Source organism: Leucopleurus acutus, assembly GCF_964270905.1.
Source record: "Leucopleurus acutus genome assembly, chromosome: 3".
Classification (NCBI taxonomy): domain Eukaryota; kingdom Metazoa; phylum Chordata; class Mammalia; order Artiodactyla; family Delphinidae; genus Leucopleurus; species Leucopleurus acutus.
Window position 1 is genome coordinate 11,071,788 of NC_139145.1, and position 21,213 is coordinate 11,093,000.

Here is a 21,213-nt window from a genome sequence, read left to right on the forward strand (position 1 = left end):
TCAAGTTTTAAGCATTTCTAGTCCACCAGGCGATGAATGGAGGAAACAGGAATAGAGTAGGGGTAGGGGTGGGACCCATGGCAGGGGCATTACCAATGTCTGCTTGAGGGATGGATATGGCAACGAGCTAGAAAACTTGGCACCTCCTTGGCCCAGGGAGGAGGTTCTTTGTCTCCCTGAGAGATGGAGGGGGAAGAAATCTGGGTTCGTTGAGCCCTAAACATCCTCTCATCTGTGTGTGTGTGTGTGCGTGTGCGTGTGCGTGTGCGTGTGCGTGTGCGTGTGTGTGTGTGTATAAAATTCACCACACATGCAGAACCACCAAATCTCAGCACTGGACTAGACCTGAGAGGGCAAGCAATACAGCTTCCCCTCATTGCCCACAAATTCCTCTGACTATTCTGACCCCTAACTCTGAGGGCACGGAGGGATGCTGTTCTAAAAACATTCCTAAAATTCAATACATAGGAATTCCACACTCAGTTCATCCACCAAGACTAAGGACTGACTTAGGCTGAAGTCCAAGGTGAAGGAAGAGCTGTCATCAAGTTCAAGCCGTGTGCGTCCATGTAATTTTCTACTCCCAAAGCCAGTGACCTTCACTATAGGCTTCAGCCTGCATTTAGGACATCCGACAGTTTACTAAATCTGAACCTCTGGTGGTAAAAGCAATTCCTTAGTGCGAATCCAAACACACATTCTTGCACCCTTATCACAGCCTTATTTCCACAACTGGCAGTCAGCCTTGCCAACAAAAGACTAAACCAGTGCAAAGAATAATCTTTGCCGATTGTGCTTCCCTCCACTGAGAGATGCGCCCAGAGTTCAGCCTGACTAGAACTGACTTTTCAGACACATGGCTACACCTGCCAAGAGGACCTTGTATATGTAAGAAAAAGGAGAGAGGAGCTTTTTACAAATGGTTATGTATGGGGGTATGCGGTTTGGGACTCAGGGGCTTCCGGACCCTCTTGTTTCTCTCTGGGCTCTGCCTCCCCAGGTGAAGGCTCCAGGGGAGGTGTGGGAAGGGGATTGTGCTTTCTTTTGCCTGGTTCTTCAGCAGAAATTCCCTTCTTCCTTCTCCCAGTCCTCTGCTGGGTGTTTCTTGTGTTTTCTGCGCTCCTTGCGCGATTTGTGGTGGTGATGCTGGTGGTGGTGTTGGTGGTGGTGATGGTGTCGCCGCATCCGATGGGATCGTCTGGCTGCGGGGAAGTGAGGGACGACAGGGACGTGGCAAAAGCTGATGAGAGGTGGGTGGCCTGATGGAACAGGCTTCCTCGGGGGAGGGGGAAATGGAGGGAACACCAGGCAAGCTAGTAAGTTCTCACTTATCTGCAAGGCCATATTATCAGGCAGACATTCAACCAGATCAATGTGTGTAGTCATGAGATGCTTAACTGGAGACTACAAGTAGCTGGAAACTTTTGTTGGGGTGTCTGGCGGAAGCCACTTACGTTTGGTGCAGATGATTTGGGGCCGGTCCCATTTGCCATTGCTCCGGCATCGGATGATGGCCACATGGTGCTGGGCAAATCCTTCGTCGCACTGGTAGCGTACAGTGGCGTGGACATTATACTTGGCCTTGCGGGCACCGATGGGCAAGGCGTTCTCCACTGCTGGAGGGGGACCACACAGCACTGGGGACAGAGGAACCTCCAGTTAAAGAAGTGGATGGGACTGGGGCTGAACTGGTTTCATCTCTTGTTGAGATGAACCCTCAACAGGTCCCACCTTTTGCCCAGCTGTGACCTCAAAGGTCTAGAAGTGAATGTCTCCTCCACCCAAACCAGGAGATGCTGAGGGGCAGGAACCTCCTGGACACATCCCACCCCCTAATTCTTGTGCATGATGGGAATGAAGGAGATGGGAGGCAAGAATAATCTGAGCAAATGAATGGAAAAAAGGATATGAAAATTGGCAAAGAAACAGAAGCAAGAATGAAGAAAAGTATAAGAAAGGTGGACTTGAGAATATACCTATACATATATATGTTTCCTTAATATGTAAAGAGCTCTTACAAATCAATAAGACCAATGAACCGATAGAAAATTAGGCAAAGGAAATGAACTGGTAGGTCACAGGAAATCAAATACATATAAACAGCTTATCAACATATGAAGAGCTGGTTATTCTCATCCTCGAAGACGTGCAAACTATGATAACAATGAGATACTGTTTTTCAGGACTTAGATGAACAAAGAACAAAAAGTTTGGTAACACAGAGTTGGCAAGGGTGGGGGAAAAATGGGGACCCTCACATAGTTCTAAAGAGTGAAAACTGGGCTGGACTGACTCCTACATTTATAAACTTAAATAAAACAACGAACCAGTGACAGGCAGGAGGGAAGGTTGGGGGAGAAGGGGTGGGAGGGAGAGTAGCAGCATACCTGTGCCCTTCTTACAGACATAGGGGAGGTTGTAGTTGCAGGGGACATCATTCCAGTGCCCACTCTCATGTGACACCATCACCACACAGTCCTCCCCACCCGCGAAGAAATTGTCGGGCTGGTTCTCCCTCCAGTTCTCATATTGCTGTAAGAATGGGGAGCAGGGGGTGCTCAGGGGACATGCAGCCTGTCCCAGGCTCTGGCACTGGTACTGTGGGATTCCCCTGGCCAGACTACTCAAACTCTTAGGGACTCAGTGTTTCCATCTCTACGATGAGCACTGTTCTGCCTGCCCTGAGGGTGGCTGCCACTACAGTCCAAGTCAACCCTCCTCTAGCTGCGAGGCTGTGGTGCCCTCTTCCCTGGTCCTCCTACCCCAGCTCACTCCCTGACAGTCTGTTTTCCACATGGGTCACTCATTGTTAGATAAATAGTTGAACAAAAAGGTGACCTCAGACTGGAAGTCCAGGAGAGCTTCCCTGAGGAGGCAACAGGAGAGCTGAAGGAAGACTCAAGGATAAGAACAACGCAGGCAGGGAACAGAGTTCTAAGCAGAGGGAATAGCTAATGCAAAGGCCCTGAGGCAGGACTGAGCTTGTCCTGTCTGAGGAACAGAACAGAGGCCAGGAGGGCTGGGGCTGCTTGATCCAGTTCAAGTGTAGTCAGAGAGTGGGCCGGGGCCAGTTCTCATGGCAGAGGAGAGGAGGTGGATTTCTTTTCTAATTGTGGTGAAAAAGATATAATATAAGATTTACTAAAGTGAAGCCAGAGGGCCGGGTCGTTGCAGCTTACCCAGAACTCTCCATTCTAGGCAGGGCCCAAGTCAACAGTCTGACTGCAGGGACCCAGGCCCCCAGGCTGCCACCACTCACCAGCCCCGTGTTGTCCGTCCACTGGAAATCCCTCTCCACGATCCTGTCGTTTAGGCCGATCCACGTGTTTTCACGCCCAAAACCTGTGGGGTGTGGGGTGTCGTGAGGGCTGGGTTGCTGGCTGGAGGCCAGGTGGGGGGTGCGGGAGGGGAGACTCAGCCCCCTCCCCAGCCTGAAGGTGGGCTGGAAGGGGAAGTGGATGAAGATGAGAATGGAGGGGGGGTACCCAGAGCCCCTCCCCCAGTTTTGGGTTTGAGCTGGAGGGGTGGACCCCAGCCCCTCTGCCAGCCTGGGGGGCGTGGGCTGGAGGCCACATCCCCCCATTTCCTAGCAGGCTGAGGCTCTGGCTGGCCTCATACTTGGGGAGTGGGGTTGGGGCATGGAAAGGGCTGGAATTAGGCTCCTGGCCTTGTCACAATTTGTGGCTTAAACAAAAGGCCAGAGAAAACGATAAAAACAAGTCAGATCTTTGCAGAAATGAGAGAGCAGGGGCTAAGAGAGCCAGCGAGCGAGGCTGACAGGGCAGGCAGGTGAATCTAAATGAGCCAATCAGTCACTGAGGAGGAAGCAGCTGGATGCATGTGTGTTTGATTACATAGAGGAAAAAAGCCAGTGAACCAGGGAATGAACAAATTAAAGAATTAACAGGGGATGGGATGGGGAAAATGTGAATAAATAAATGGATGAAAAAGGGTAGAAGGAATAATGAGTAAATCAATAATGCTGGATTTAATTTATGGGACACCCCTCTTTCTCTAAATCTCTGCTCCTCCCTCATTTCATCCCCCGCACCACAGATGCTTCTCCATCACCCTCTGTCCCCTCGCCCTGTTTTAACTGTCATCAGTGCCCTGAGAACCAGCTAAATTTTAGGATAGACTTATTTAATTAGATATTTACTTGTTTGACTATATCCTCTTCAAGAACGTCACTCCCTAAGGACAGAACAATGTGTGTCTCTGTGCCTGGAACAGTGCCTGGCACATAGCAGGTGCTCAGTAAATAGAGAATGAATGAAGTGAATGAATGAACTGACAAGTGAATAAATAGACACTTGAATTAATAAGTGGTCAGGGCTTGCGTTAATGAACATAGCTTCAGACAGGTAGCGTCTTCAGGACCCAGGGGGGATCCCCTGACAAAGGGACTGTAAAGACCGCCCCTGCCCACCCCAGAGTCCCTACTGTTAATGAAGCCGTGTTCTTCGGGTGAGTGGATGCTGGTCAGGTGGCCGGCTCGACGGCGGCAGTCCCTCTCGGCATCCTCCCATGCCCGCCGATGGGCGAAGTAGCGGTAGCAGTGGCCCTGAAACTTGTGCCAGCCATGGTCACAGCCCTCTGTGTCTGGGAGGTGGAAAGGGAGCATGAAGGGGGCTGGCCTCAAGCCGAGGCCTGCCTTGCCAGCCGTGAGCACACCAGCCCACCAGAGAGAGGGCCCAATCCAAGGTCACTGTGGGGCTGAATCAACCCTCTCCCTGGGCCCATCCCCCAGCCCCCACTCTGTCCCCCCACCTTTTCACCTCCCTCCTCCCATATTCACTTCTTTTCTCTGTTGCAGGAAGAGATTCAACTGGAAGACCATTACACCCATTCCCTCTTATTCCAACTCTAATATCTCATTCTCTGATCTGGCCACATCCTGGGACCTCAGGAAATGGTCTCAGGAAGGCCTAAAATTTCCCTCCTGGGAAAAAACTCAAATAGACATTTCTCCCAAAAAGATATACAAATGGCCTACAAGCACATGAAAAGATGCTCAACAACGTGAATCATTAGGAAAAACAAATCAGAATCACAATGGGATACCACCTCATACCCACTAGGATGGCTATAATTTTTTTTTAAAAGGAAAATAATAAGCGCTGGCAAGGATATGGAGAAATTGGAACCATCTTGCATTGCTGGGGGGAATGTAAAATGGTGTAGCCCCTGTGGAAAACAGTCTGGCAGCTTCTCAAAAAGTTAAACACAGAATTACCATATGACCCAGCCGTTCTACTCCTGGGTACACCAAAAAGAATGGGGGGAAAATCGAAAAGAATGGAAAACAGGTATTGAAACAAAAACGTGTACATGAACATTCATAGCCGCACTATTCACATTAGCCACAAGGGGGAGACAACTCAAATGTCCATCAAGTGATGAATAGGTAAACAAAATGTGGACCATCCAAAGGAATACGATTCAGCCATAAAAAGGAATGAAGCACTGACACGTCCTACAATGTGGATGAACCCTGAAAAACATGCTGAGTGAAAGAAGGCAGATACAAAAAGACACAGAGCGTATGACTACATTTATATGAAACATATAAAACAGGCAAATCCATAGAGACAGAAAGTAGATTAGTGGTTGCCAGGGGCTGGAGGGGAGGAATGGGGAGTGATGGCTAATGGGGACAGGATTTCCTTTGGGGCTGATGAAAATGTCTTGGAACTAGCTAGAAGTGGTGGTTGTACAACATTGTGAATGTACTGAATGCCACTGAATTGTACACTCTAAAAAGGTTAATTCTATGTTATGTGAATTTTATCTCAAGAAAATTATTCGCCTCCTGCCTGTCTGACTCACGGCCATGGAACCAGAGGCAGAGACCTGGAGCTCCATGTGAGGGAAGCTTGTGGTCCAGCACCCAACCCTGCTCCTGGAACTGTTTCTGGGGTCTCGGCAGAGACTCACCTTTCTCACAGAGGCTGCCCCCATAGCTGGGGAGGCAAAGGCAGACGAAGGCGTTGACCTCGTCGATGCAGGTGCCTCCATTCTCACAGGGGCTGGAGAGGCAGTCATCTATATCTGGAGGGGAAGGTGGGGCTGAGTCAGAGGTCAGCCTCCCTGTGGCTCCCAGTCCCCATGGAGAACCAGGCAGAAGATGCGTTCATGACCCTACCATCTATCCCAGACCTGAGTACAACAGCGGTGGTCTGCACTGATGGCCCAATGACTCTGGAGGTCAAGGGGGTGGAACCTCACACAACTGATGTGAATTAGCGTCAATGAGAGGAGATGCCACTGGGCTGGCTGAAAGCCAGAGTGTGCAGGACGTTCCCCCTGACTCCAGAACAGTGAAGGTGGGTCTGGCAAACAGACACATAGAATGTCGAAGCTGAAGGGTCTTCAGAATGTGGAGCACTTATAAGGATTTGCACAGAATCACGAAGTTGTTTGTAGGTACAGGGAGCAATCAGTTGAGCACCTCTTCTCCCAATCCCTGTGTAGATAGTGCCTGAAGCATGTACGATGCCAGGCAAGTCACTTGCCCTCTCTGAGATTCAGTTTCTTTTTTTTTGCAAAGTGGTGATAACAATAGCACCTCCACAGCAGTGGTTGTGAGTAGAGTCAATGGAAGAGCTCAAGAAATTATATCATTTATAATTATTGTTATAATTTCATAATTTTTCATATGTCTTGTGTTGGGCTTTGGAGCTAGCTTCCAACAGTTCTGGTGGTGGTGCCTATACCCCTGCCTACCCAGGAGAGGGTAGGCGATCCCCTGGGGCCCTTTGCTGGTGGGGGTATGAGCCTTACCATCCTTTTGTCTTCCCCTTCCCCACCCCTGCCTGGTAGTAATGGGAGGCAGCACACCAGAGCCTCAGCCCTGAGGATAAAACCTCAGATGGTTGTTGCTGAGGCTGATTTACTGGAACCAAGGAGTGAGGGAGGGGAAGGGAGCATCTGAAGCCAGCATTTTGTGATCCCTGATCCTCATGGGGATGGCTGCTGGGATAGACCCCAGGGCTCTGAGTCAGACAAGTCTGTGTTCAGATCCTGAGTCTGGCGTACTCACCGATCTCACAGTTCTCTCCAGCAAAGCCCTGGTCACAGCTACAGCCATACATGGTGCCATTGGCTTTACACATGCCCCCATGCAGGCAAGGGTTGTTCTCACAGGGATCCAAGGGAACTGCAGGATGGACAGGAGTACGGGAAGGAGTCAGATCACCAAGTCTGCCTCCCAGGGAATCCAGACCTCAGATCCCTAAAGGCCCTCTCGTTCCACCCCTCTCTGTGGAGTCCCCTCTATAACTTCCCAATAATTGATTGCCAACTTCCTCTCACATGTCCCTGTGATGAGCTGACTCTTTCCAGGAACTGGCCAAAGCACCTGTGGGATGCCCTGGCTATGGCAAAGTCCTTCCTTGGACTGAACTAGAATGGGATTCCTGCAGCTTCTCTTAGGAAGTCTTCTCATAGAACATGGTTTAAGTGCCCTCCTTGGCTTACCCCCATTTTTCTAGAAATACCCAACTGGTTATTGTGCTTCTCATACTTTGGAGCAAAGAAGTGGACATAGGTTCTAGATGGGGTATGAACGGCACTGGGACCAGTGGGAACCATCACTTCCTTCGTCCTTGTGGCTCAACCTCTTCTGATGCAACCTCAGTGGTTACAGTGTGGAGAAGTGGTGGATTATAGCAGTAATAACCATAGGCTGTGCAGTCAGAGAGGCTGGTTCAATTCCTGCCTCTGCCACTCACTAGGGAACCCTGGGCAAATTACTTCTGTGAATTTCAGTTGCCTCATTTACAAAATGAAAATAAAAATAGCTCATCCTGGGCTTCCGTGGTGGCGCAGTGGTTGAGAGTCCGCCTGCCGATGCAGGGGACACGGCTTCGTGCCCCGGACCGGGAAGATCCCACATGCTGTGGAGTGACTGGGCCCGTGAGCCATGGCCACTGAGCCTGCGCGTCCGGAGCCTGTGCTCCACAACGGGAGAGGCCACAACAGTGAGAGGCCTGTGTACCGCAAAAAAAAAAAAAAAAAAAGTAGCTCATCCTGCTCTCCCAGTCCTGACCATAATGCCATGACTGGCTCTCTGTATATCAGCCTGGGGCCTCTTGAGGGGTCTCAACATTGCTTAACACGGACAGGGCATCCAGGGGGAGTTGAATGTGAGGCCCTGTCCACCTCTCTCATTCCTCAGCTGGGTTTCTCTGGAGGCAGGAGGGTCACCCCTCTCCATCTCAGGGCCTCAGAGGCCTTGGTGAGTGGTCTCTGGACCACCCTGGAGTCTTGGAGGGGCAGAGTAAGAACCCCCATGTACCCCAGATGACTCCTATCCCTTGTCAGGACAGTGTCAAGTCTTCCACTGCAAGATACCAGAAATGAGACCCAGAGGAGGGCAGGGTCTAGCTCAAAGCCACTCAGCAGGACAGTACAAGAGCCAAGACTGGCCTACGGGGATCTGGAAGCCGTTTAAGGCCCTCTCTCCAGGCCCTATAACGTAGAATTTGTTTCTGTTTTGTCCTGGTCTGGAGGCCCACAAGAAACTGAGACGATGACAAGCAGTCACCTCCTCCCTGATCTTCTGGACTCCGCCTTCACCCTTAACAGGTTGTTCTCCCCACAGCTGCCAGAGGGAGGCCATGTAAACCTGAGTCAGGTCATGTCCCTCCTCTGCCTAGACTCCTCCATGGCTCCCCATTGCCCTCATAGGAAAAGCCAAAATCCTTACCTCAGCCCACAGGGCCCTGTGCAATCTTCCCCAATATCTCCCTGCCTGATCCTCCTCTCTCTCCTTCACTTACTCCGCTCCAGCCACACTGACCCTGCTGTTCCTCTTACACACCAAACACGGTCCTGCCTCAGGGCCTTTGCACAAGCTATTCCGTCTGCCTGAACTGCTTTTCCCCCAGATCTCTGCATGGCTCCTCTCTCACCTCCTTCAGGCTTGCTCAAATTCATCCTAACCCCCCTTCCAAAACCAAAACCCACCCACTGGCATCCCTCATCCCTTGCTTTACTTTTCTCTTTTGTCTTTATTACTTTCTAACCTCCAATATAATTTATTAGGACCATCATTTCTCATCCATGCCTCCCCCCAGAGCGGTGATGTTCCACATGGCAGCCACACACAGCTACTTAAGTTTAAATTAATTAAAATGGAATAAAAGTTAAAACGCAGTTCCTCAGTCACACTAGCCACATTTCAAGGGCTCAGTAGCCACCAATGGCTTGTTGTTATTGTATTAGACTGCGTAGCTCGAGAACATTTCCATCACTGGGAAAGTTCTAGAGCATTGTTCTAGAATGTCAGCTGCCAGAGGACAAGGGACTCGGTCTCAACATGGTGCCTGGAATACAGCAAGCACTCAACGGTTGCTTGCTAACTGCATAAAGGTAGCTGCTGGCCTGCCCGCAGTGACTGAAGCCGGTCCCTGGGGCAGTGGCGTGTACCACCACGGATGGCCAGAGAGGCCTGTGGCTATTTCTGTGCCTGGTGCCACCCTGGCACGTGCGGGCACATGCGTGGGGCTGCCAGGCGCCAGGACGTGTAAGCCCCACCAGGTGCCCCAAGCTGCTGACACCTGCCCACGGACTGGCGGTGACTCAGTCGCTTGCTGGTGCTGCATTTATTTTTGGCTTCATTAGCATTTCTGCTGCAAGCAGTAGGTGAGTAGGCGCCCAGGTCTCCCCCAGCACTGGCTGCCTCCCTCCACCCTGGCTGCCCATGGCTTGAGTCTGGAGCCGAAAAACCAACAAAGTCCAAGACAGATCCAGCCGTGGCCCTGGGGGCTCCTCTCAACACACTTTCCTTAGCACACTTCTTCATGGTTTCCCTCCAACCTGACCATTCCTTCTCTAGCTCCTTTGGCCTTGGGCAAGCTTACCCCCTCCCCAAGACCTCAGGGCGTTTTATTTTGTTTTATGTCAATGAAATAAACATCTTAGAGCCCAGTGATTGAGACAGAGACTGTTGTCAGACAGCCTGGATTCAAACGTTAGCCTTGACACTCCCCAGCTGCATGACTCTGCACAAGTCACTTGACTTCCCTGTGCCTCAGTATCCCCATCTGTAAAGTTAGGATCGTACTAGAACTTGTTCCTCAAGGACATTAAAAAGATTAACCAAGATGATTCCAGTAAAGTGCTCAGACCAACCCAAGCACAAAGGCAGTCACCAATAAACATAAGCCTTTATTGATGCAAGTGCCCCTGCCCAGGGTCCACCTGCCTCCTGGGCATCTAAGGGAAGAAGATGCAGCCCCAGACACAACCCAGAGATGACAGGGTGGGTGATAAAACCCTGCATCCGCTGTTTCCATCACCACGACACTTTGCCTTCCAAAAACGGAGCAAGTGTTATTGATTGACTGTAAAACCAATCATGTTAATAAGAGTGTTTTGCAACTCGGAAAAAGTGTGCCTTTTAATTAGCTGCTGCTTCTTCTTTGTTTTTTGTTTTTTTTTTTAACGCTCACTTGACCGAAAGAATAGCTCAATATGGCAGGACCTAAAAACTAAAGGGCTGGAATTTGCAGGCTGCCCATAACGGGCAGACCTGGCCCCAGGAGAACAGGGTGATGGCTTTCTCTGGACTCGGCTGGCATAGAGTAACCAAGGCACATGTGGATTTGGGTGCCAGTTGAGGTTCGACCACTGACTAGCTGGTAGTGACATACCTCCCTGAGCCTCAGTTTGCTGTCTACTAAATGGGGGTGATGCCCACCACCCCCACCCCTTCCCAGCACCCACTTTATCTGTGGCTTGAGGCCCCCCACGTTTCGCACCACTGAATTCCAGCTGCGATTCAACACTTGTCCAGGAAGGCCTCCCTGCCATGCCTCCTCCCTCCGGCCCCACCCCAGGGGCGTTGCCTGTAACCAGCTCTGTCTTCCTCAGACTGAGGCATCGCTGAAAGCAGGACCCCAGCGTCACACAACACTGTCAGCTGAGAGTGGTCATGGACATGATTTGCTGACTGTACTCATCCCCAAAACCAGACTCCGCCCAACACCTCATCATTGCCTCATTACTCGCTGTGCCTAAAACACATCAAACGCAGCTTCACCTCCTGGCCTTTGCCCAGGCTAGTGCCTCTGCCAGGAATACGCTTTCTGTAATTCAGCTCTGCCTAATGACCTCCCGCCTTCAACATCATCCCCTGCTAGAAACCTTCCCAGGCACCCAAGAGCAATCCTTCCTCCCAGCTCTGGCCTACCCCAGCCCCTGCTTCCTGAGCACAAACACAGTGACCTGGATGAGACCACGAGCTTCCAACTCACCCTCCTCTGCACTCCCATTTGCAGGGGCTCCTGGCAGGGCTGGCTCCTCTCCACTTGCTGCCTCCGCCCAGAAGCTCTCCACACCCGGGCTCCCCGCCAGGACCTCCAGCTCAAACTCCTCTGGGCCCAGGGAGGCAGGCAGCAGGGTGCTGGGGGAGTCCCACGGCACTATAGGCTCCCCCGAGGAAACTGAAATGGGCTTGTCCTTGCTGGCTGCCGTCGGTGTCCAAGGAGGAAGAGCGGGCTCCCCTGAGGGGCTGCCCTCACGTGGAGGCTCCAAGCCTCTCAGGGTGCCCTGGGTCACCATCTGGCCCTCCGGCTCTGGATGGGGTTGGGAGTTTGAGGAGGCCATTGTGGACATGGCCAGGACCCCAACCTTGTCCCCCAGGTCCAGGGACATGAGGGACATCACCACACTTGTATCCACAGCCATTTGAGGGTTCAAGGTGGGGCTTTCAGCTCCCTCAACCACGTGGGATCCAGGTTCCCAATTCCCACCAGCACCACTGGTGTCTAGTGTGGCCATGGAATTCATGGGAGCCACTGTGGCTCCTCCATCTGTAGCAGCCGAAGGCTCCGAACGCGGGGTGACCTTGAGCATCAAGGAGACCCTAGGGACCCCCAAGGGCGCAGATGGGGAATGGGGGTCTAGCCCTTCACTGTGCAGTGACCGCCACATGCCCTGTGCCTCATCCATGTTGGCCTGCAAGCTGGAAGTGGGGGTCTCTGCTGTGTTGAAGACCGCAGACTCAGACCCCAAGACGCCTCTGGCTCCCATGGGCTCAGTGGCAGTCTCAGTGGGAGTGACGGCTGCCACCACATTCCCATCCACAGAAGCCTGTGGGTTGGATCTGGGGGGCTCAGCTTTGCTGAGCCCAGTAGGGCTGGTCCCCCCAGTTTTTCCGAAGTCTGCTCTGAAGGAGTTAGGACCAGCTCCAGCTTGTGTGTCTGTAGCTGCCTGCAAAGGAGCCGTAGGACTTCCTTCTCCAGGGCTGCTGAGTGTCAGGGATGTGGCCTCTCCACCTTGTCCCATCAGGCCCGAGGAGGAGGGCAGGGAATACACTTCTGGATGGATGGGATCCCGGGGGCTGGCCTCGATCTCTGAGGCAGGGGAGGGTGGGGCAGCAGCCATGGCTTCATTATACCCCTTTACCTCACTGCCATCGGTGGGGAGGGGCGTAGGGTGTGACAGGAGCCACAGTTTGGGGCCACGAAGCATGGCCATGACAGGGAGGTCTGGAGAAATGACTGTGGGAGAAGCCTCCCAGCTGGCAGTGCTGGGGCCCTTCAAGGGGTTGGGAGCCAAGGCAGTGGCCTCTGAGGAGGACCAGGGCAGGTCGGGGGTGGCTGGCCTCACACTGGGGCCCTTGGCTTCCTCTAGTTCCAGGCCAAGGGTGATAGGTGGGACCATGGTTGGGGGCCACAGCCAGGGCTCTGGGGGGCTCCTGCCACCAGGGGAACCTGAAACAATATCAACAGTAATTATAATTATCTCTCAGCAGCTTCTTCTGCTGATTGTCTCCTTGGCTCCAGGCCTGAGGAAGAGGGGTCTTCTGAGGCTTGGTGAGGCCAGGGGACCCAACTGTGATTCGGAGCCTCCTCCCCTGTCCCCCTTGCATCCCCAGGCAGGTCCCATCTCCCCCTTGGACCCCACTCACCAGCTCCAGGCACATCCACCTCATTGGTCAGCACAGCCCAGGGGCTTTGGCTCCGGCCACTCCCCAAGGCGTCAGTGGCTCCTGTGGCCAGGGGAGGCTCCACGTAATTCCCAGCAACCTCTGGGGTGGGGGGCTGGACGCTGGCCTGGAGCACGCCCTTCAGCCCTCGCTGGGGTTCCTGTTGCTGGAAGTGGCGCCCGTTCAACCCTTTAAAGCGCCCCCTCCTCCTGGGCATGGGGCTGGCTGGGGTTGCCTCTGTGTGCCTGCCCACCGCAGTGCCTGCCTCCACGTTGCTGGGGGCGGGGGACACCGTGCTCAGCCACACCTCCTCAGCCTCCAGAGCAGGCCTTGAGGCTAGTGTGAGGCCCCCAGTGGCAGGACTGGGGGTCTCTCGAGACTCCTGCTTCTCTGCCAAGATCAGAGGCTCTTCTTCCCCACTGGACACCAGAGGCTCCTGGAAGTCTGGGGTGACTACCTCCTCCTCCTCCAGGCTGGGCTCCAGTTCTGGGGCGGGGGGCCCTTCTGCTGACAGAATCTCCCCCTCATCCCCAGACGACGGGGTCTCTGGGTTTCCATGTTGTGATGTAGGGTGATGAGCTGTGGGAGAAAGCAGAAGAGACTGTGTTAGGCCCAGGGGCTGGCTGGGAAGTTCTGCCTGAAGTCTACCCACATTCCAGCATGCTACAGCAGAGATCTTCTATGTACCTCTGTCTCTCTGAGCCCCTCTGTCTCTCTGGGTTGTTTCTGGGATCCCCCCCTGACTGAGAGACAGAGGCGCAAAGTTATCATCCTCACTGTTCAGGCTGGGGTCCACTGTCAAGGTCAGAATCAACTGGTCACAGTAAAGGGTCAAGAGACAGCTTGGCTGGTGGGTGAAGCTGAGCAGTGGCCAGCTCTCAGGGGGGCAGGTCAGACCTGGGCCGTGGCTCCTCCCATGGAAGAGAAAGCGCCTAATGGGCATGGCCTTCCTACGAAGAGATTCTTTTTCCCCCCCAGCTTACACATAAGACTCAGCTCCTTGGACTTGAGGTTTGCAGCTTCTGAGGGTGTGGCCCCACCCCAAGGGTGAAGGCCATCCCTGGTCCCATCCCTGGGGGTGTGGCCTTGCTCAGGGGTCATGGCTAGTTGAGGCATCACTTCCTCCCCAGTGGGTGCTCATGGGCAAGGCTCCAGGTGAGAACTGCTCCATCCAGCGGCGTGTCTCTCAGAGATCTCAGGAGACATAGCCCACCCACTAAACAGGACTTCCCCCCAGAGCTTGGTCTTCTCTGGGGCTCGTCCTCCTCTAAGGCGGGGCTCCTACGGAAAGCTTGTCTCAGGGGTACGACCTTTCCCTGGGGGCGCGGCTCACCGCGCAGCAAGTTTTCTTGTGTCTCTCCCCTGCCTGGCCTCCACCTCTACTAGAAAGCCAAGCTCCCGGGGGCGCGGCCGGTATCAAGGTGCATGCCCTTGGGGCGTGGCCACCCGGGGACGCACACTCAAAGGGCGTGGCCTCACGCGCACCTCGGAAGCAGTAGGCGTCGTAGCGCTCTCTCGGCGCCGGGAAGCGGGTGCGGTTGGCGAAGCTATAGACGGTGCGCACGCCCGGGACTGGGCCCCCGCAGCGCCGGCGCGGCGTCTGGATCGGATAGCGCACGCTGCCGTCGGCCAGCCAGCCCGGGTCGCACTGGTCCAGGCCCTCATGCCAGGCCAGGTGCAGCTGTCCTACCGAGGCCAGCACAGCGCCCTGGCGGCGGCACTGGGCACGCGCGCCGGCCAGTGTCAGGCGGCGGGCCAGACCTACGTAGAAGACCTCGCCTGCGGGAAGGCGCGGGAGAAGGTCAGAGGGGCCCCAAGAACCCTCCCACGGAGCCCGGGAAGGGGGTCCCACCCCAAATAGCCCTGATCTGGCTAGATCTGGGTTGCAGCAGCCGCAGCTGCGTGCCCCCATCGCCAGAACATCACTGTCGTTACCTCTCATGCAGTGCTAAGAGGGGGCTTCACTTTCCTTTTCAAGTGAGGTAACTCAGGCCCCTTAACGAGTTGAGCTTCAGAGAGAGGGAGGGCCTTGATGAGGGGGGCTCAGTGAGGAGGGAAGTAGGAAGAGGGAGGGGGGGCAGGAAGGGGGAGAGACTCAGAGAAGGGGACAAGGCTTCAGAGAGGGAAGAGGCTCAGAGAGAGAGAAGGGGCACAGAGGAGAGGGGCTCAAGGAGTGGAGGAAGGCTCAGGGAACCGGTGGGCTCAGATCTTGGCTGCAGGTTTAGAGAGGGATGAAACTTAGGAGAGCTAGGAAGGACTTAGGGAAGGATGGGGGTTAGGGAGGGTAATGGGGCTCAGGGAAGGGGGTGTTCTGCCAGCCCCAGACTTACCCCCCAGCTCACGGGCAAAGCAATACACATCGTAGAGTTCCCGTGGGTCTCGCCTCCCATAGTTCCTCACCCCTGGAAGGCTGCTACGGTCACCATAGCAACCAGGACGGGACTGGGTGATAGGATACCTGACAAGACAAGGTGGGGGTCCCTCTCAGATGTGTGCTCCTGGGGCCCCCAAGGACCAGCTTTCTCCAGGGGCTAGCTCTCCATCTCCCTACCCTGTGTACCCCCTCACCGAACAGTGCGGTCAGAGAGCCACCCGGCATCACAGTTGTCAAAGCCATCCTCGAAGGCAGCCTGCAGGTGCCGCGGGGCTGCAATGGTGGCTGAGTTGAGACGGCAGGCGTCCTGGGCCTCAGCGAAGGTCAGCGAGTAGCGATCCTGGGCTGCTCGGTAGTGGAACACAACACCTATGGGGAAATATCCAGGATGATTTATGCTGTAATCTTCAAGAACAGACCTCGCTCTTGCAGAATGCCCCCCCCCCAGTCTGATAATAACAGACCTGCTGCCCTACACTGCCCTGTACCCTGTCTGTTCACTCAGCAACAGGCATAGTGCTAGGGTGATGATGGGGGGTGAGACAGATATGCCCCCATTTTACAGACGAGGAAATGATAGCAATGGCCATAAAGGGCTAGAATTTGTTAAATATTTGCTATGTAGAAAGCATTTATAAGCATTATCTCATTGAAATCTTACAACAACCCTATGATTATCCCCATTTCCAGAGGAGCAAACTAAGGCTCAGAAAGGTTGAGGGACAGGTCTAAGGCCACATAACCTGTATAAGGGAGAGCCAGAAGTTATATCCAGAAAGATCTGACTCCAAAGATAGCACTCTTCATGCCTAGGGTTAGGCGCTGGAGGTGACAGGAGGCATGGAGAAGAGTGAGAGAGAGATTCTGCCTTTTAGGAATTAAGTACATGCATACGGAGGGGAAGCAAAGGCAGCAATGGGTGATCAAATGTGGTGGGTTTTTAAAAAAATTGTATTTATTTATTTATGGCTGCATTGGGTCTTCGTTGCTGTACGCGGGCTTTCTCTAGCCGTGGCGAGCAGGGGCTACTCTTCGTTGCGGTGCACGGGCTTCTCATTGCAGTGGCTTCTGTTGTTGTGGAGCATGGGATCTAGGTGCGCAGGCTTCAGTAGTTGTGGCACGTGGGGTCTAGAGCACAGGCTCAGTAGTTGTAGCACACAGGCTTAGTTGCTCCGTGGCATGTGGGATCTTCCCAGACCAGGGCTCAAACCCGTGTCCCCTGCATTGGCAGGCAGATTCTTAACCACTGCGCCACCAGGGAAGCCCCCAAATGTGGTTCGTGCTCAGCTTAGAAATGGAGTCACCGAAGGCTTCCTGGAGGAGGTGACATGTAAGCCAGGACATGAAGCATCAATAAGCTCACTGTGACTCAAATTCTGATTTAGGGATGAGAGAAATGGCTGAGCAAAACAAAGGTATTAAACATTTTGCTCCATTTTATCAAACTGAGAGCTCCCAGAAGGCAGCAGCTGTGTCTCACTCATGGCTGTGTCTCCAGCACCAGGCTGGCATGTGGTAGCTACTCAATAAATGTTTGGCTGAATGAACGAACTAACCAAACCCAGAGGTGGAATTCTCTTCTTTCATGACTTATCAGTTTTCTTTGAGGTTTATCAGTTTTGAGAACAATACCTTGGAAAGGGAATGATTGGTTGACCCCATAAAATATGCAGTGAGACACTGTTGGCTGGGCAAAGACTGTGCCCCAGAACAGAGGGTGCAGGGACTTTGCTCATGGCCAACATAGGTTAAGGGAAATTGACTTCCCAGTAGGAGTCCACAGGATATTCTCCACACAACAATCCATTCATTGAGCTTCCCTGGTGGTGCAGTGGTTAAGAATACGCCTGCCAATGCAGGGGACACGGGTTCAAGCCCTGGTGCAGGAAGATCCCACATGCCTTGGAGCAACTAAGCCCGTGCGCCACAACTACTGAACCTGTGCTCTGGAGCCTGTGAGCCACAACTACTGAGCCCATGGCCACAACTACTGGAGCCCATGCTCTGCAACAAGAGAGGCCACTGCAATGAGAAGCCTGCACACCGCAACTAAGAGTAACCCCCGCTCGCTGCAACTAGAGAGAGCCCACGCGCAGCAATGAAGACCCAAAACGCAGCCAAACAACCCCACAAATCCTTTCATTGATTCATTTGTCAAATATCAATTGATCATCTTCTGTGTGCCATGCCCTGTCCTAGGACTTTGTTTAATAATTTTAAAAAAATTGTTTTTTGGCCTTGTTCATCTTGATTGGTTAGGAAAACAGAAACTACACTGACTATTTCAACAGAAACAATTTAATATAGGAATTGGTCACATTGATGACTTATTTACTTAATCTATATTTTCAATCCACTTTTTAAAAAGAACTTTACTTTTTAAAAACATATATTTATTTTAAAAGGAAATTTGTATTCCTATTTTAAATAGAAAGCCAATATCCTTTGCCTTATGTGAAAGTGGGTAACCATGAAATGGACTTAAAACAAGGTTATGAAATCCTATGAAATGCTGTGGTCCATAAGAGACTGAGCCAGAGGCTGCTCTCTCTTAGCTAAAAGAGAAAGAGAGAGATGTTAAAGAGAGAGGCGTACCCATGGAGACTTTGTTCCTGACTTCATCAGAAGAACTGAAAGCAAATCGCTGTTCAGGGAGTGATTTCTTTTTTTTTCTTTTCTTTTCTTTCTTTTTTTTTTTTGCTTGTGGGATCTTAGCTCCTTGACCAGGGATCCAACCTGGGCCCTTGGCAGTAAAACTGCAGAGTCCTAACCAGTGGACCACCAGGGAATTCCCCAGGGAGTAATTTCTAAGGTGACATTCAGTGGATGGGCTTCCCCATCCCAGCCTGGGCCCCTCCCCTTCCCCCAACTGACCCGTCACTTCCAGGGGCACCAGGTCCTGCTCATCCTCGATGCCCCTCACCACCTGGCAGCGGTAGAGCCCGGAGTCGCTGGCCCTCAGTGGCCCCAGTAGCAACGTGGCGTTGACCCGGTGCCGGGGGTAGGCAGGTAGTGACACGCGTCCCTGCCAGCCCTTGGCCACTCGAACCACGTTGTCCTTGGCCACTAGGATGGGCAAGTCCTGCCGTTGGCCTGATGCAGTCCGCACCTTGGTCCACTTGATCCGAGGAGCTTCTCGGGCTGCACCTGGCCGTGGCCACAGGGTGAAGAGACAGGGCAGGGCCACCAGCTCTGCCAGCGCAGCCCGCACCGACCCAGACCCCACCTTCTGCATGTGGAGCCCCTTCTCGGCAGTGGCAGCAGCAGTGGCGTCCTGTGTGCCTGGGGTGGAGAAGGTGGAGAGAGGGCCTGACTGAGAAGCAAGGACCCTCTGACTGAGGCCAGAGAGGTTAGGTTGCCTACACAACATCACAATGTCGTACACAGATCTGTGACCTGCAACCCAATCTGTGAGCAGAAGAGGGGTAATGGGGTCGAATCCCTTCATAGTTCTGCCTCCTCTCAAAGTCCAGACCCTGGAGGCCAGGGATTTAACTCTCAGTGTCACTGACTCACTATGTGTCCATGGGAAAGTCACTATTCTGGTCTGAGCCATGGTTTCCCCAAAAGTTAAGTGATAGGCAGCCATTGGAAGAGAAACAGTGTTTGTGGAGTACCTTCTATATAACAGGCACTTTATAAATAGCAATCAGCTCATTTGATTTTCATAACCATCTGCAGAGGTAGCCATGTCTCATCCTCTTTTGGGGGAGTTGAGGAAATTGAGGCTCAGAGACATCATTATAATTGCGTAAGGCCACAGAGCAAATCAGGAGGCATTGCTAAAGTCTGGGCTTTTGACCGCTACTGGGGAGATGCCAGGGAGAGGCACACAGACCTTTATTTCTATTGTCCTACCCATGGCAGGCATCACTAATCAATCTTCATACTATTCTCTCTCTCTCTTTTTTTTCTCTCTCTTTTCAGCTCATCTCAGCAAAACAGTGAGAGGCGGGAAACTCTAGCCTCCGCTGGCAATGACTAAAAATAACCTCTCAGGTGTCTTGTTCGCTTTTGACTGTTCAAAGACTTTTTTCATCTATTCTCATTTTATTCTCCAGACCAAGCCAGAGAACCAGCAGGAGAAGGCTCTCAAGTTAAAAAGCTGCCCCATCTTGTCAATTCTCCAGACCCCAACCTCTCCCAACCCACAAGCCAACTCACCCTGTTCCCCAGCCACAAAGAGCATCTGGAGAATCAGGAGGCCTGAGACCCAGACCGACACGGCCCCCATCCTGGACCTGAAACAAGATGGAGAGGAAGGAAGGGGTGAGTACAACCCTCCTAGACATTTGGCATGAAAGGACCAATTCCTCCCACTCTACGGATCTGGAAACTGGGGCTCAGAGAGGCCAGTGTGTCACTCAACGTCACACAGTCAGCAAGCCAGAGCTGAGCCAGAATCCGAACCCAGGACCAACTGACTTCAGAGTCCGAGCAGTGAAGTCCTATGGTCAGAGCATGGGTTCTGGAGGGAATCAAACCTGGGGTTGCCTTTTGCCTGTCCCTTGCTGGGTGACCTTGAGCAAGTAGCTTAGCTTCTCTGTGCCTCAGTTTCTTTGCAGGTCAGATGGGGAGAATATGAGGGAGTTGGAAGGGGTAGATGAGCCAATATAGTCAATACATATAAAATGCTTAGAACTGCCTGGCATGAAGGAGTAAATTTCAGCTGCTATTATTATTATTGACTTTAACATAGCCAAGATCAAAGTCCCATTTTTCAAGTCAGCCTCCCAAATCAAATTGGGGGCTCCTAGAGAGCAGCAGCCAGTCCTAGTCGGCCTGGGGTCCCCAGTTCTGGCAGCAGACTGGACTCCAAGCCAGCCTGTAATCTGGGTTTGCTGACTGACACGATTCTCAGCTTCAATTCCAGGATTTGGTTGTCGCCAAGATTCTATTCCTGGTTTCTGGGATTTTTGAAGAGCTGCCAAGTCCCAGCTGGAGGAAGGGACCTCGCCCTCGCCCACCCCATCCTCCCCCTGAATCCATACTGACTGGCGAAGATGCCTTCTAGGTCCACAGAGAAACTCCGGTTGCGGGTCTAGACTCCTATAGGGGTTGTGGCACATGAGCATAAAGTGGACAAATAGTGAGCACCACCTGTAAGCAAGGCCCATTCCAAACACTGGGATACAGCAGTGCCCTCCCAAACCTCACATTCTTCCAGAGACTAGAAACCCTGGGGTGGTGGTGCGTCCCACCCCTCTGGAGCCCCCTTTCCCTTCCCCCTCTGGGGGGCTCAGAAGGTGGGGGCAGATGGGAAGTTAGAACATCACCTACAAACCCAGCCCTTGCACCCTCCTCCTGATAAAAGAAGAGCCAGTGTGGATGGAGTCCAGAATAGGGTCCTGTGGGGGACAGCCGGCCCCACCTTAGGGAGGCAGGCCAGGGACCTGTCCGTGGTGCTGAACTCTGGGGCAGCAACGCAGCGGCACTACCCACCCCCTTGGTCTCCTTCTTGCCTTCTTAGGGCAGCATCTCGGGGTCCAGAGAGGGTGAGCTGTTTTCCTGGGACTGCACAGCAGGGCAGAGGCCAGCTTCTGGGATGGTGCCCCTAACTACCGACCTGTAAACCTCAGCAACCTCTGCCTCCATCCCGGGCTGTCCTCATTTCTCCCCCTCGGAACCCTGAGCGGGGTGGGATCCCCTGATGGCTGTCCAAGGCCTGGATGGGTATTAGAGGGTGGGGCAGGACTCTGGGCTGCGCCTACCCCAAGAGAGTTTTAGGAGGGGGCAAGTTCAGAGAATTCTCATGCACGTGCACACACACACATACTCTGTACGGTTAAGAGCTCAGACTATATCCACATGACTTGGTTTCAAACCCTGCCTCTACTCCCTACATGTGTTGCATGATCCTAGACAGCTGCTTCATCACTCCGTGCCTCAGTTTTCCCACCTG

The 21,213-nt window shown here is 53.0% G+C and overlaps 1 protein-coding gene across 1 annotated transcript; it reads right to left on the reverse strand.

Moving 5' to 3' along the window:
• Positions 1 to 1,056: 1,056 nt before the first annotated feature.
• On the reverse strand, positions 1,057 to 19,545 carry NCAN (neurocan; the record flags this gene model as incomplete). Its single annotated transcript, XM_082835688.1, has 14 exons — positions 1,057 to 1,202; positions 1,455 to 1,637; positions 2,388 to 2,532; positions 3,260 to 3,342; positions 4,444 to 4,602; positions 5,938 to 6,051; positions 7,043 to 7,159; positions 11,262 to 12,722; positions 12,920 to 13,516; positions 14,423 to 14,716; positions 15,268 to 15,395; positions 15,506 to 15,680; positions 18,186 to 18,593; positions 19,476 to 19,545. The coding sequence occupies 14 exons, from the start codon at positions 19,543 to 19,545 to the stop codon at positions 1,057 to 1,059; spliced, it is 4,080 nt and encodes a 1,359-aa protein (XP_082691814.1).
• Positions 19,546 to 21,213: the final 1,668 nt, after the last annotated feature.